The sequence below is a fragment of the Spinacia oleracea genome, chromosome 3 (assembly GCF_020520425.1).
Source record: "Spinacia oleracea cultivar Varoflay chromosome 3, BTI_SOV_V1, whole genome shotgun sequence".
Taxonomy (NCBI): domain Eukaryota; kingdom Viridiplantae; phylum Streptophyta; class Magnoliopsida; order Caryophyllales; family Amaranthaceae; genus Spinacia; species Spinacia oleracea.
The window spans coordinates 94633216-94647184 of NC_079489.1; the positions used below are offsets into that span (position 1 = coordinate 94633216).

General features: G+C 35.9%; 1 protein-coding gene across 1 annotated transcript; it reads left to right on the top strand.

The window, feature by feature from the left end:
* Positions 1-1108: 1108 nt before the first annotated feature.
* On the top strand, positions 1109-2557 carry LOC110795973 (uncharacterized). Its single transcript, XM_056840587.1, has one exon. It carries the CDS (start codon positions 1294-1296, stop codon positions 2200-2202), a length of 909 nt encoding a protein of 302 aa, XP_056696565.1. The 5' UTR covers positions 1109-1293; the 3' UTR covers positions 2203-2557.
* The last annotated feature ends 11412 nt before the right edge of the window (positions 2558-13969 follow it).

The window sequence follows — 13969 nt, forward strand, 5'->3', positions numbered from 1 at the left end:
AAAAAAACGAATTTAGTTTAGTCTACAAACTTATGAATTTGTAGCTTGCACCATGGTACAAGCTTATGAATTTCAAGCTCCTTCCATGGTACAAGCTTAAACTTCATAAGTTTGTACCATGGTCGAAGCTAAAAACTCATAAGTCTGTAAGCTTAAAATTCATAAGTTTGTACCATGGTACAAGCTAAATATTTATAAGTTTTTGAATATTTTTTCGGACTAAAAAAAAAAATTCTCTTGTAAATTCACAGACTTATGCATATTAAGCTCACACCATGGCGAAGACTTATGCATTTTAAGCTCATTCCATGGTACGAGCTTAAAATTCATAAGCCTATACCATGGTCGGAGCTCAAAATTCATAAGTCTCTATTTATTTTTTCCGATAACATTAAATCAAATGTAACAACAAATCAAAAACTTAAATAATATAGACTTATGAATTTCTAGCTTGCACCATGGTACATGCTTATGAATTTCTAGCTTGCACCATGGTACAAGCTTAAAATTCATAAGCCTATACCATGGTCGAAGCTCAAAATTCATTAGCCTATACCATGGTGCAAGCTAGAAATTCATAAGTTCCTTAAAAAATTTCCGAACAAAAAAAAAATTTTACCTCTTGCTAAGAATCGGCCATTGATAGTGGAGGTGTTGGCAGGCAGTGGCCGGAGTAGTTTTCCGGCGGTGGTGGCCGGGGGATGGCAGTCGGCGGTGGTTGCCGGCGGTGGTTGCCGACGGTGGTATCCGGCGAAGGTGGTATCCGGTGGTGGTGGTCAAAATTGAGGTGGGAAAGTATAAGGTAAATGAGGATGGTAATTGTTGAAAATGAAGGGTAAATATATAATAGGGTATATGGGTAAATGAATGAGACGACTTTGAGTAATATGTGACAGTAAATAGTAAGCCCCTAAAACAATTCCCCTATAAAACATGATTGGTTAGAAAATGATTATGGAATCTTTATAAATTCCTTTTTAAGTACCTTATCAATATACTCTAGTACAAGTTAAATTATATTTTTAGTTGCAAAGTCATATTTTAATATCATGATACAAATTTGTTGGTTTTTAATTTATTCTAGTTGATTGCTTGGAAAAGTATTTATCTTTCTAACCACCACCAAGTAAGCAACCAAGACTAATTCAATTCCCCTCACACTCAATTATATAAACCCTATCTTCTCCTCTACTTTACCCCTCTCATTATTTCTTTCATTCTTTCTCAAATTCAGCAATTTCTCCCTAACTCCATTTTAAAGCAACAATCCCCAATTTTGTGCCTCAAAAAACAATGGAAATCCCAGTAATTAATTTCGAAGCAGGCATAAACTCATTTCGTAATCCTTCATTAATTTATCGAGTTATCTCAAATTTCGAGCTCGGAAAATTATCATATTCTAATAGAATATGGAAATGGGGCGCTCTTTTTCTTGCTTTAGTATATGGTTTTAGTAGTCTTGTTAACAAAATCAAGTTGTTAGTCCTTTATTATCATAATAAATCCAAATCTTTATTAGCTGCTTCCGAACCTCTATTATCCTCTTTATACGATGAGTTTGATAGTGATACTGGTAGTGATTATGATGAGAACGACGACGTTTGCTCCTCCTGTGATTCTTCCTCAGACGAAGACGACGACGAAATAGAAGAGATGTGCAATGTATCTTTTGAAGACGACGATTTCAATGTGAAGGGTAGTTTCGATAATTTCAGTGAAAGCCCTATGCAAAAGGGTAAATTCAAGCTTATGCGCCGGAAACGAAGCTTCGTAGACAACTTTTCGTTGTCGGATCTCGTTAATGGAAACGGCGTCGTTAAGCTGTGGGATGGATTAGGTCTAGGAGTTGTAGATGTTGATAATGCGTTTTCTTTTTTGGATTTTGATAATTATGAGAATCACGATTTCATTAGTAGCTCGAATTTCAGTTCGCCGGCAGTGTTTATCTCCGCCGGAAGCGGAGGCGGGAAGTTAGGGTTAGACATTTGGGATTTGAGAACCGGTGGTGAATCACCGGTGGTTCGTTCACAGTGGCGGTCGGACCAGCGGGGCAAAATTGTGGGGATGGATTCCGGACGGACCGGGAAAGTGAGCGTTAGGAATGACGACAAAATGCTGTCGGCAGTTGGTGATGTAAGGAAGGTGGATACGCCGTTGACGGAGGAATGCGAGGAGGAGATGCGTTGGGACGCTGACGAGTGACGGCGTAAGCAGAACGACGGAGACCGGTAACGGTAAGTGGTAAACTCGCGAAGGTGGTGGGGATTGAGTACGAAGCGGCCTTTCTGGAATACGGTGCGGTGGCTGACAGCTGGATTTCCAAAGTAAAATGTGTTTCACGCGTCGGTGGAAAATGGATAGACGACTAATGTTTTGATTCGAAGATTTCCCTTCCAAAATGATGCACTACTATTATTAGTAAATATGAGTTGAATAATTCGTTGTAGATTAGGCAAAAAGATGGAGTTCTAAAAATGATGAACTCCTTCTTCAGTTCTTCTTTACTTTGTAAATACGTACAAGCTACGATTCTTTTTAAATTGAAAAACCTTATTTGTGACTCTAAATTGCGTTAGGAAATTATTTTCATCAAATTATTATACTTTGTACTGCGTAATTTGTTCGTAATTTCACCGAACATAGTAATTGGACTTATTAAATGAGCAAAATGCGAAGTGAGAGTATGATATTGAGTTTATACGTGTTATATTTCGGTATTTTTAAATGTACTATTAATCGACGTTCATATTTACTTAAAATATCCACCTAAAAAGTGTGAAAACTAGTTTCTACCCTTAATAAACCCATCCCCTTACCTTACCCAGTACTTACCCACATTCTTTCTCGCTCTAACCCAGCCACCTCCCATGTTCTCTCATAGTCTCGCTACCCTTTCCACTAACTGAGTCGTTGTCGCTTGCAACTGACCCTCCCCCCTCCACTCCTCCGTCGGTTATTGTTGTTGATTTGAAGAAACACCGTTGTTTCAATTGATCACCTTTCTGCTTCCCGCCGCCCCTCCACTTATTTGTTGTTGACTGTGGTTGTTGATTCACTTCCCGTCCTTTGAGCCCGTCAAACTTTGGGCTTTGTGCAGTTGGGCTCCTTGCACATCCTCATCATCGAGGCTGATGAGTTTCCAAATGGTGAAAAAACAAAAAAGTTGAACTCCAAATGTTATCTTAACTCTTGTGTGCCTTTTTCTTGATGTATCGATCTACTGAGATATTATTTGGGAATGTAGGCTATTAGGGTTAGTTTATCCCTGAAACTCAACCACAAACTCAAGATCTACCACTTTAATTTTCCACTAACTTTTACCCACCTTTTCATTATTCACACAAGAATTTTTCTATTTTTACACATTATCTTCAAACTCACCTCAAACTTACTTAAACTCTTAAGAAAAGACAATTAAGTAGGATAAAACTAGTATGGTACCGTGCGATGCACGATCTATAATCTTAATATTAATTTTGCATGAAATATAAACTACAATTATAGACAATTAATTATCATCATAGTAGAGCTTAGAGATATTATTCTAATTAAAATTAATGATAGATATATGTTTTTGCCCCATTCTCTGTTTTATTTATCAAATATATTAAAACCATATATGGGTATGTAAATGAAATTAGTTTCATCCCCGTTTATCACCCGTGTCATACATAAAGTTACGTTCATCCAACCTTTACTTCGATAGTCAATATATCCACCATCTAACTCATTACCCGATCACTAACACCTACGGAGTACTCGACCATCTACTTCATTTAGCTAGAGATGAATTCAAGGCGAATGGGTGAGGGATGGTCCTTCTGAAGAAAATATGCCCTTGGTCCAAGTCTGCATTCAAGGCATTTAATGCCAAGTCTAATAAATGCGGTTTAGATTTAATTAAGCAAGTTAATTTTTCAGTGAGATCAAGTGATCTGAATGCCAAGTTAGAGGTTGTTTCATTTATACAAGAAAAACAGTTTTGGGCAACGGAAAAGCATGGCGATGATGGATATTCAGATAATGAGGATGTGGATTTCCAAAAGACAACTTGAGTTCCTCAATTAATCTTGCGTTATTTTCCCTTAATTCTGAGGTTGAAAAGGATGTTTATATCTTCAAAGTTAGAAAGGCATATGCGATGGCATAAAGTTGATAATAAAGATGATGGTATAATGAAAAACCCAACAGGTTCAAAAGCATGGAAGTCTTTGAGCACAACATTTCCCGACTTTGCTAAAGACACACGTAATGTACGCTTGGGTTTAGCTAGTGATGGGTTTAATCTCGGGGATAACATGAGTAGTAGATATAGTATTTGGCCAGTGATGTTGGTTCCATATAATCTACCTCCTTAGATGTGCATGAAGAGTGATAAAATGTTATTATCTTTATTAATTATTGGTCCTAAATATCCAGGAAATGATATAGATGTATTTTTGCAACCTCTAATAGACGAACTTAAGGAATTATGGTAGTTTGGGGTAAAAACCTTTGATGCCCATGCCAAGGAGACCTTTAATGTAACACCCCGACTTCTAAACACCTTAAATTAGGTTAATTAACTTTAATTAGCAGCGGAAACCCTAATTTAGTCGGAGTGTCACATGCCGTGTCTCCCTCGTGGGAAATACAAGGCGACATAACCTTTTTAAATTACTAAATAAACTTTAATAATAATTAATTCTAGCATTGATTAAAGATTAATATTAAAATCTAACTCAAATCATGAAATCAAACTTAGAATTTAATTAATACATCCTTTTATTACTAATGACATAGTTATCTTTACTAAACAACGATCGTGAATTTGATGGTTGCATCCTCACTCTAAGGCATCCCATGATCTTCTTCGTACCTAAAACAAAAGCAACATCGTGAGCCGAGGCCCAGTAACATACTACCCTAACAACGTAAACTCATTTCAATTCATTTTATTTAATTTGCAATCAGGGAGAATGGAATATAGTAAAATACTTTAATAAACTCATTGCAGTAAAACTCATTTATATCTTGAAACTTTAATAGTTCCCATTATCTTTCATAAAACATCCCTTTTACTTGGTAACTGACAAGTTAGCCTTGCGGGATGTCTCCCACCTTGCGATAGTCCTCAAGGAGCACTCTCCCTTGTTGGACATACGCCCGTACCTAAATAGTTTCTCTTTTAGCTTGCGGTAACCCTCAAGGAGCACTCTCCCTTGTTGGGTATCCCGCGGTACGGCGGTACGTGCACGACCTAGAAATAGTAACCCCACTAACTGCCAGAACCTGTTACACTTTTATTTATCATGTTTCGTATCTTATTCGTAACTTATAAACATCATTCTTATAGATCATTCACAAGCATATTTAAATATCATCGTTCATAAAACACACTTTATAAATACATTTCATATCCCACAATCCAATAAAAACATATCATTATAAACATATTTCATAATCTCATAAAACACATTTCATAAAGGGATTGCGGGTGTTAGCAATAGATGTTACCTCAACCGTAGTTTATACGTCCCGTTCGATGGATCGTTCATCCTGAGCTCCAAGTCCGATTTCTTTTGAATATTAAACCATTGAATTAGTTATTAAAACGATAATAACCTAAAATTTATATTTTATAAATAAATTTTATAAGTAAAGAATTTATAAATAACGAATTTTAATAAGAAATATAATTTCATAATTTTACTAAAAACATTATAAATCAAAATTTTAATCAAACAATATATGTATATCATAAATCAATTTTCATAAATATTATTTAAATTCCGTTTTTGATAAATAAATCTAGTAATTTATTTTAGGAAAATAATAACGATTTAATAATGAATAATTATATCAAAAACAAAATTCATTAAAACATAAATATTGATTAATTGAAAAATCTGAAAATTCATATTTGTTTTAACCAAAGCCCAAAGATCCATAATTGGGCCAGCTTGTGTTTTGGGTTTATTAAAGCAAGCAAATAAAATCAGGCATTTTGGTTTTCTAAAAGTCGACCAAAGAGGGAAGGGGGTGCGAAACAGGGCACGAACAGGGGAGGAAAGAGGGGAGGTTGGGCGGCGGCCTCGGTGGCTCGGTTCGGTGGTCCGGCGTCGCAAGTCTGCACTGGCGAAGGCGACGGTGGTGAGGTTGGTTTCGCGGCGGCGAAACAACAAAGAAGGGGGAAAGGTGGTTAAGCGAACAGGGGAAGCAGGGGAAGGGGAGGAAAGGGGAGAAGGTGACCGGAGGTCTGGGCGGCGGTTCTGGGCGATACGGCGGCGCGAAAGGTCGCCGATGATGGTGGTTGTGGGTGCTGCGACATCGAGAGAAAGGAAGGGGGAGCACGAGCAAGGCGAAGACAAGGGAGAGTAACAGGGGAGTTCGGGGGTGTTCTAGGGCGGTTCTGGGCGGCGTCTCGCCGGGGATTGGGGAAGGAGGTGGGTTCGCACGGTGGCGAAGGTGGTTGGGAGCAGTGGTGCGACGCTGATGGTGCCGCAAGGGACGAAGAAAGAGAGAGGCATGGGAGGTGGGTGACCGAGAAGCAGGGGAAGTATGGTGATGGATGGTGGTCGTGGTGGTGTTAGGCGACAGTGGTGGTGTTGATAGGGTGGTAGGCAGTGGCGGGTAATGGTGGTGGTGGTAGGTTGCAGTGGCGGAAGCCACCGGCGGTGGTGGTTCGAACAAACAGTAAGCAAAAGGGGGTGGTATTGATTTTTAGTTATTGAAATTCAACTTGAAATTTGAGCTGATTGAATGAAGAATTGGGGCAGATATTTGCTCTGATTTATAGTTTTAAGTAGAGTGAAAGAGAAGCTAAAGTCCTTGGGGAGCAAGGCATGAACAAGGACGGAGTTGAGGGAAAGAGAGGAAGGAAGGAATTGCTTCCTTCTTCCTAGTACACGTGAAGAGCAAGGGAAGAGAAAAAGAAAAAGAAAAAAAAAATGAAGTTTTGGTTCTTTTAAGGCATTTTGTTTTTTTTTCTTGTTTGTCATTTCACTTTAGTTAGGCAAAAATTCAGAAAATTGATTTCTATTTTTAGGAAATTAATTTGAATAGAAATGTTTGATTAAAATTAAGTTTTAAAATAATCCTTTATAAAAATATCGTTAACGAAAAATAAATGTAGTTTTCGAATAAAATAAGAACGTTCCGAAATTATTAAAAAAAATCCGAAAATAATTAAAATTTAAAAAGGGCGTTAAGCTCGTAAATATGAAATTAAATTATAAACTGGAAAATAAATCGTGTAGCAATATTAAAAATTCAAGCGAAATAAATCTTCGTTAATTAAAATAAAGTTCGAATTTAGGATTTAAAACGATTTTAAGCTAAATAAAAATAATTAAGCATAATTAATCGAGTTTTAAAAATTCGGGGTATTACATTTTTACCCCCTTAGAAAAAGTTTCGTCCTCGAAACTTGAAAATTAGATTTATAAAATGATTGTTGAAAACTGAAAACGCTCGAATAAAAGTATGATGTTTTGTATTAAAACCAAGATCTCACAATTTCATTCCAATTCCGACAATGTCTAGCTTTCATTCCGCCATCTTCTTTGATGACTCCGCTTCAACTCGAGACCTAGAATCGAAGAGTAAAGAATACAAAAGGGGCAAAATTATATGTTGATCCTTAATCGTCATTAAGGTCAATTACATTCCGCCATCGTCTTTCGTATCTCCACTTTACTTCATAAAATAGGATCGAGGAGCAAAGAACATAAAAGGGACAAACTTGTTAGCATAGACTAGGCTCCCATTTTACTTTGTGATATCCGGTTTGAAAATATTTTCCACTAAAAATAGTAATTTTTAATACAAAATTATATGTAATGAAAATAAATATTTATCTAACAATTATACTAGCCAAGTAATTTGTAAAAATCATTTATTATAACAATCTCGTACTCTGAGCTCAGGAGAACTTCCATCGAAGGCGGCTTCCATGTAAAAAGATTAGTTATTACTAATGCAATCATGACATCATAAACATAATCCATAAAGTATATCATAATTCATAAATTGAAATTTCACTTTCAACATAAGCATAACATTCATATAATAATCATTTGATCTAACACATGAGCATGGTTGATAATACGTTTACATAAAACATCGCGATTCGTTCATTATATCATTCTTAGGCGACTATTTGGAGATATTGCGTTTTCGTTTGTTCTTGAGCTTCTTTGCTGTAGGAATCTTTTCGTTGACTTTCTTTATTCGATTCGTTTTGATTTCGATCTCCGCTCTTTTCTTCTACGTTGAATAACTTCGTTGACTACGTTCATTGCAGGGGTTCGAGTCAATCACGTGACAGAAAATACATCGTTGGACATACGACTTTGACCGTTACTTATTCTTAGTATTTCAGGTAGACAACCCTCGTATTTCGCGGATAATGCTAAGTCATCAAATGTGCCTTTATCAGAAACAATCTATCTTCCAGAAAACTTAGTTCAGACTACCTGGTTTTATAGACATGTCATTTTGTCGATTTTCTATTCTCAATTTCATTGCATTCCTCATTCATTCATAACTCATTTCGAATTTCATAACATTCATTGATATCATCAACCTGATACACAGACTAATTCTTGATAACTCATTTTGGTAGAATCCTAGCTCAAAGCTTTACATGCAAACTCAATTTCGTCTTTTCGATCACCACAAAACATGTTTTCCCATAACATTTTGCAAAACCTTAAATTATCTCACTTAGCTTTCTTTATGGAGATTATCAAGCATCCTTTCAGATAGATAGATAAAAACAATCCTTATAAATTATGCGGAATCGTAATCTAAGAATCGATTTCAATCGTAACTTCAATGCTTTAAACCTCGATTTAATTGTTGATTCGCCACTTACAAAATACAAAATCATGCTCTTTCGATACTCTATCATTCAATCTTTTGATATACTAATTCCTGATAACTCCTTTTGATAAAATCCTCAAAATCTTATTCATACGTCAACTAAAACGGGTCTTCTACCATAACTCATGTGGTTCATAACATTTATGTATAACTTCTTAGCTTCCTTAATAGAGGCATATCAATCATCTTTTAGATACTAGACTTTTGTACTTATATACCAAAATATTTATCATGGATAACACGGGAAGGTAACCCTAGAATCAATTTCATTCATAATTTGAACACTATAAACCTATAATAACCTTAACTTAATTAGTGATCCACCACTCGTGAAATACAACCTTATGCTCGTTTGATACTTAAACATTTATACTATCCTTAAAGATTCCATAACCATAAAAATTCCTCAAAACAATTCATATCCACAAAATCTTTGTGTTCGCACCGTGCTTTAACTTAACTTCTTTCAAGAAAACAGTAATGCTTAAACTTTGCCTAGTCTGTCTAGGGTAGGAAACTCATGACATGATAAACATGAAAACAAGGAAAGTTCGGATCCAAAGCGAAAGAGAGATAAATTAAAATAATACTAATGTTGGCGCCATCGTGAATGTTGCGCTTGTTGTGAGCTTCGTTCTTGGCATCGTTAATGCCCTCGACAATCGATATTTCGCATAATATATTCAATCAGGAAAACATAAATAACAGAAGAATAAATCCCTTTAATCCCGTTCCTACACTCACACTCATTCCATTTTAGCTTGACTTGATTTTAACATATTCTTTTTAACTTATTCCTTAAAACTCTTTGCTTAAAGCCTATTGAATTCTACTATGCGCAAAACCCGTAAGGTTTAGCACTTATGGTCTAGAACCTTGGCTCTGATACCAAACTGTAACACCCCGACTTCTAAACACCTTAAATTAGGTTAATTAACTTTAATTAGCAGCGAAAACCCTAATTTAGTCGGAGTGTCACATGCCGTATCTCCCTCGTGGGAAATACAAGGCGACATAACCTTTTTAAATTACTAAATAAACTTTAATAATAATTAATTCTAGCATTGATTAAAGATTAATATTAAAATCTAACTCAAATCATGAAATCAAACTTAGAATTTAATTAATACATCCTTTTATTACTAATGACATAGTTATCTTTACTAAACAACGATCGTGAATTTGATGGTTGCATCCTCACTCTAAGGCATCCCATGATCTTCTTCGTACCTAAAACAAAAGCAACATCGTGAGCCGAGGCCCAGTAACATACTACCCTAACAACGTAAACTCATTTCAATTCATTTTATTTAATTTGCAATCAGGGAGAATGGAATATAGTAAAATACTTTAATAAACTCATTGCAGTAAAACTCATTTATATCTTGAAACTTTAATAGTTCCCATTATCTTTCATAAAACATCCCTTTTACTTGGTAACTGACAAGTTAGCCTTGCGGGATGTCTCCCACCTTGCGATAGTCCTCAAGGAGCACTCTCCCTTGTTGGACATACGCCCGTACCTAAATAGTTTCTCTTTTAGCTTGCGGTAACCCTCAAGGAGCACTCTCCCTTGTTGGGTAACCCGCGGTACGGCGGTACGTGCACGACCTAGAAATAGTAACCCCACTAACTGCCAGAACCTGTTACACTTTTATTTATCATGTTTCGTATCTTATTCGTAACTTATAAACATCATTCTTATAGATCATTCACAAGCATATTTAAATATCATCGTTCATAAAACACACTTTATAAATACATTTCATATCCCACAATCCAATAAAAACATATCATTATAAACATATTTCATAATCTCATAAAACACATTTCATAAAGGGATTGCGGGTGTTAGCAATAGATGTTACCTCAACCGTAGTTTATACGTCCCGTTCGATGGATCGTTCATCCTGAGCTCCAAGTCCGATTTCTTTTGAATATTAAACCATTGAATTAGTTATTAAAACGATAATAACCTAAAATTTATATTTTATAAATAATAAATTTTATAAGTAAAGAATTTATAAATAACGAATTTTAATAAGAAATATAATTTCATAATTTTACTAAAAACATTATAAATCAAAATTTTAATCAAACAATATATGTATATCATAAATCAATTTTCATAAATATTATTTAAATTCCGTTTTTGATAAATAAATCTAGTAATTTATTTTAGGAAAATAATAACGATTTAATAATGAATAATTATATCAAAAACAAAATTCATTAAAACATAAATATTGATTAATTGAAAAATCTGAAAATTCATATTTGTTTTAACCAAAGCCCAAAGATCCATAATTGGGCCAGCTTGTGTTTTGGGTTTATTAAAGCAAGCAAATAAAATCAGGCATTTTGGTTTTCTAAAAGTCGACCAAAGAGGGAAGGGGGTGCGAAACAGGGCACGAACAGGGGAGGAAAGAGGGGAGGTTGGGCGGCGGCCTCGGTGGCTCGGTTCGGTGGTCCGGCGTCGCAAGTCTGCACTGGCGAAGGCGACGGTGGTGAGGTTGGTTTCGCGGCGGCGAAACAACAAAGAAGGGGGAAAGGTGGTTGAGCGAACAGGGGAAGCAGGGGAAGGGGAGGAAAGGGGAGAAGGTGACCGGAGGTCTGGGCGGCGGTTCTGGGCGATACGGCGGCGCGAAAGGTCGCCGATGATGGTGGTTGTGGGTGCTGCGACATCGAGAGAAAGGAAGGGGGAGCACGAGCAAGGCGAAGACAAGGGAGAGTAACAGGGGAGTTCGGGGGTGTTCTAGGGCGGTTCTGGGCGGCGTCTCGCCGGGGATTGGGGAAGGAGGTGGGTTCGCACGGTGGCGAAGGTGGTTGGGAGCAGTGGTGCGACGCTGATGGTGCCGCAAGGGACGAAGAAAGAGAGAGGCAGGGGAGGTGGGTGACCGAGAAGCAGGGGAAGTATGGTGATGGATGGTGGTCGTGGTGGTGTTAGGCGACAGTGGTGGTGTTGATAGGGTGGTAGGCAGTGGCGGGTAATGGTGGTGGTGGTAGGTTGCAGTGGCGGAAGCCACCGGCGGTGGTGGTTCGAACAAACAGTAAGCAAAAGGGGGTGGTATTGATTTTTAGTTATTGAAATTCAACTTGAAATTTGAGCTGATTGAATGAAGAATTGGGGCAGATATTTGCTCTGATTTATAGTTTTAAGTAGAGTGAAAGAGAAGCTAAAGTCCTTGGGGAGCAAGGCATGAACAAGGATGGAGTTGAGGGAAAGAGAGGAAGGAAGGAATTGCTTCCTTCTTCCTAGTACACGTGAAGAGCAAGGGAAGAGAAAAAGAAAAAGAAAAAAAAAATGAAGTTTTGGTTCTTTTAAGGCATTTTGTTTTTTTTTCTTGTTTGTCATTTCACTTTAGTTAGGCAAAAATTCAGAAAATTGATTTCTATTTTTAGGAAATTAATTTGAATAGAAATGTTTGATTAAAATTAAGTTTTAAAATAATCCTTTATAAAAATATCGTTAACGAAAAATAAATGTAGTTTTCGAATAAAATAAGAACGTTCCGAAATTATTAAAAAAAATCCGAAAATAATTAAAATTTAAAAAGGGCGTTAAGCTCGTAAATATGAAATTAAATTATAAACTGGAAAATAAATCGTGTAGCAATATTAAAAATTCAAGCGAAATAAATCTTCGTTAATTAAAATAAAGTTCGAATTTAGGATTTAAAACGATTTTAAGCTAAATAAAAATAATTAAGCATAATTAATCGAGTTTTAAAAATTCGGGGTATTACATTTTTACCCCCTTAGAAAAAGTTTCGTCCTCGAAACTTGAAAATTAGATTTATAAAATGATTGTTGAAAACTGAAAACGCTCGAATAAAAGTATGATGTTTTGTATTAAAACCAAGATCTCACAATTTCATTCCAATTCCGACAATGTCTAGCTTTCATTCCGCCATCTTCTTTGATGACTCCGCTTCAACTCGAGACCTAGAATCGAAGAGTAAAGAATACAAAAGGGGCAAAATTATATGTTGATCCTTAATCGTCATTAAGGTCAATTACATTCCGCCATCGTCTTTCGTATCTCCACTTTACTTCATAAAATAGGATCGAGGAGCAAAGAACATAAAAGGGACAAACTTGTTAGCATAGACTAGGCTCCCATTTTACTTTGTGATATCCGGTTTGAAAATATTTTCCACTAAAAATAGTAATTTTTAATACAAAATTATATGTAATGAAAATAAATATTTATCTAACAATTATACTAGCCAAGTAATTTGTAAAAATCATTTATTATAACAATCTCGTACTCTGAGCTCAGGAGAACTTCCATCGAAGGCGGCTTCCATGTAAAAAGATTAGTTATTACTAATGCAATCATGACATCATAAACATAATCCATAAAGTATATCATAATTCATAAATTGAAATTTCACTTTCAACATAAGCATAACATTCATATAATAATCATTTGATCTAACACATGAGCATGGTTGATAATACGTTTACATAAAACATCGCGATTCGTTCATTATATCATTCTTAGGCGACTATTTGGAGATATTGCGTTTTCGTTTGTTCTTGAGCTTCTTTGCTGTAGGAATCTTTTCGTTGACTTTCTTTATTCGATTCGTTTTGATTTCGATCTCCGCTCTTTTCTTCTACGTTGAATAACTTCGTTGACTACGTTCATTGCAGGGGTTCGAGTCAATCACGTGACAGAAAATACATCGTTGGACATACGACTTTGACCGTTACTTATTCTTAGTATTTTAGGTAGACAACCCTCGTATTTCGCGGATAATGCTAAGTCATCAAATGTGCCTTTATCAGAAACAATCTATCTTCCAGAAAACTTAGTTCAGACTACCTGGTTTTATAGACATGTCATTTTGTCGATTTTCTATTCTCAATTTCATTGCATTCCTCATTCATTCATAACTCATTTCGAATTTCATAACATTCATTGATATCATCAACCTGATACACAGACTAATTCTTGATAACTCATTTTGGTAGAATCCTAGCTCAAAGCTTTACATGCAAACTCAATTTCGTCTTTTCGATCACCACAAAACATGTTTTCCCATAACATTTTGCAAAACCTTAAATTATCTCACTTAGCTTTCTTTATGGAGATTAT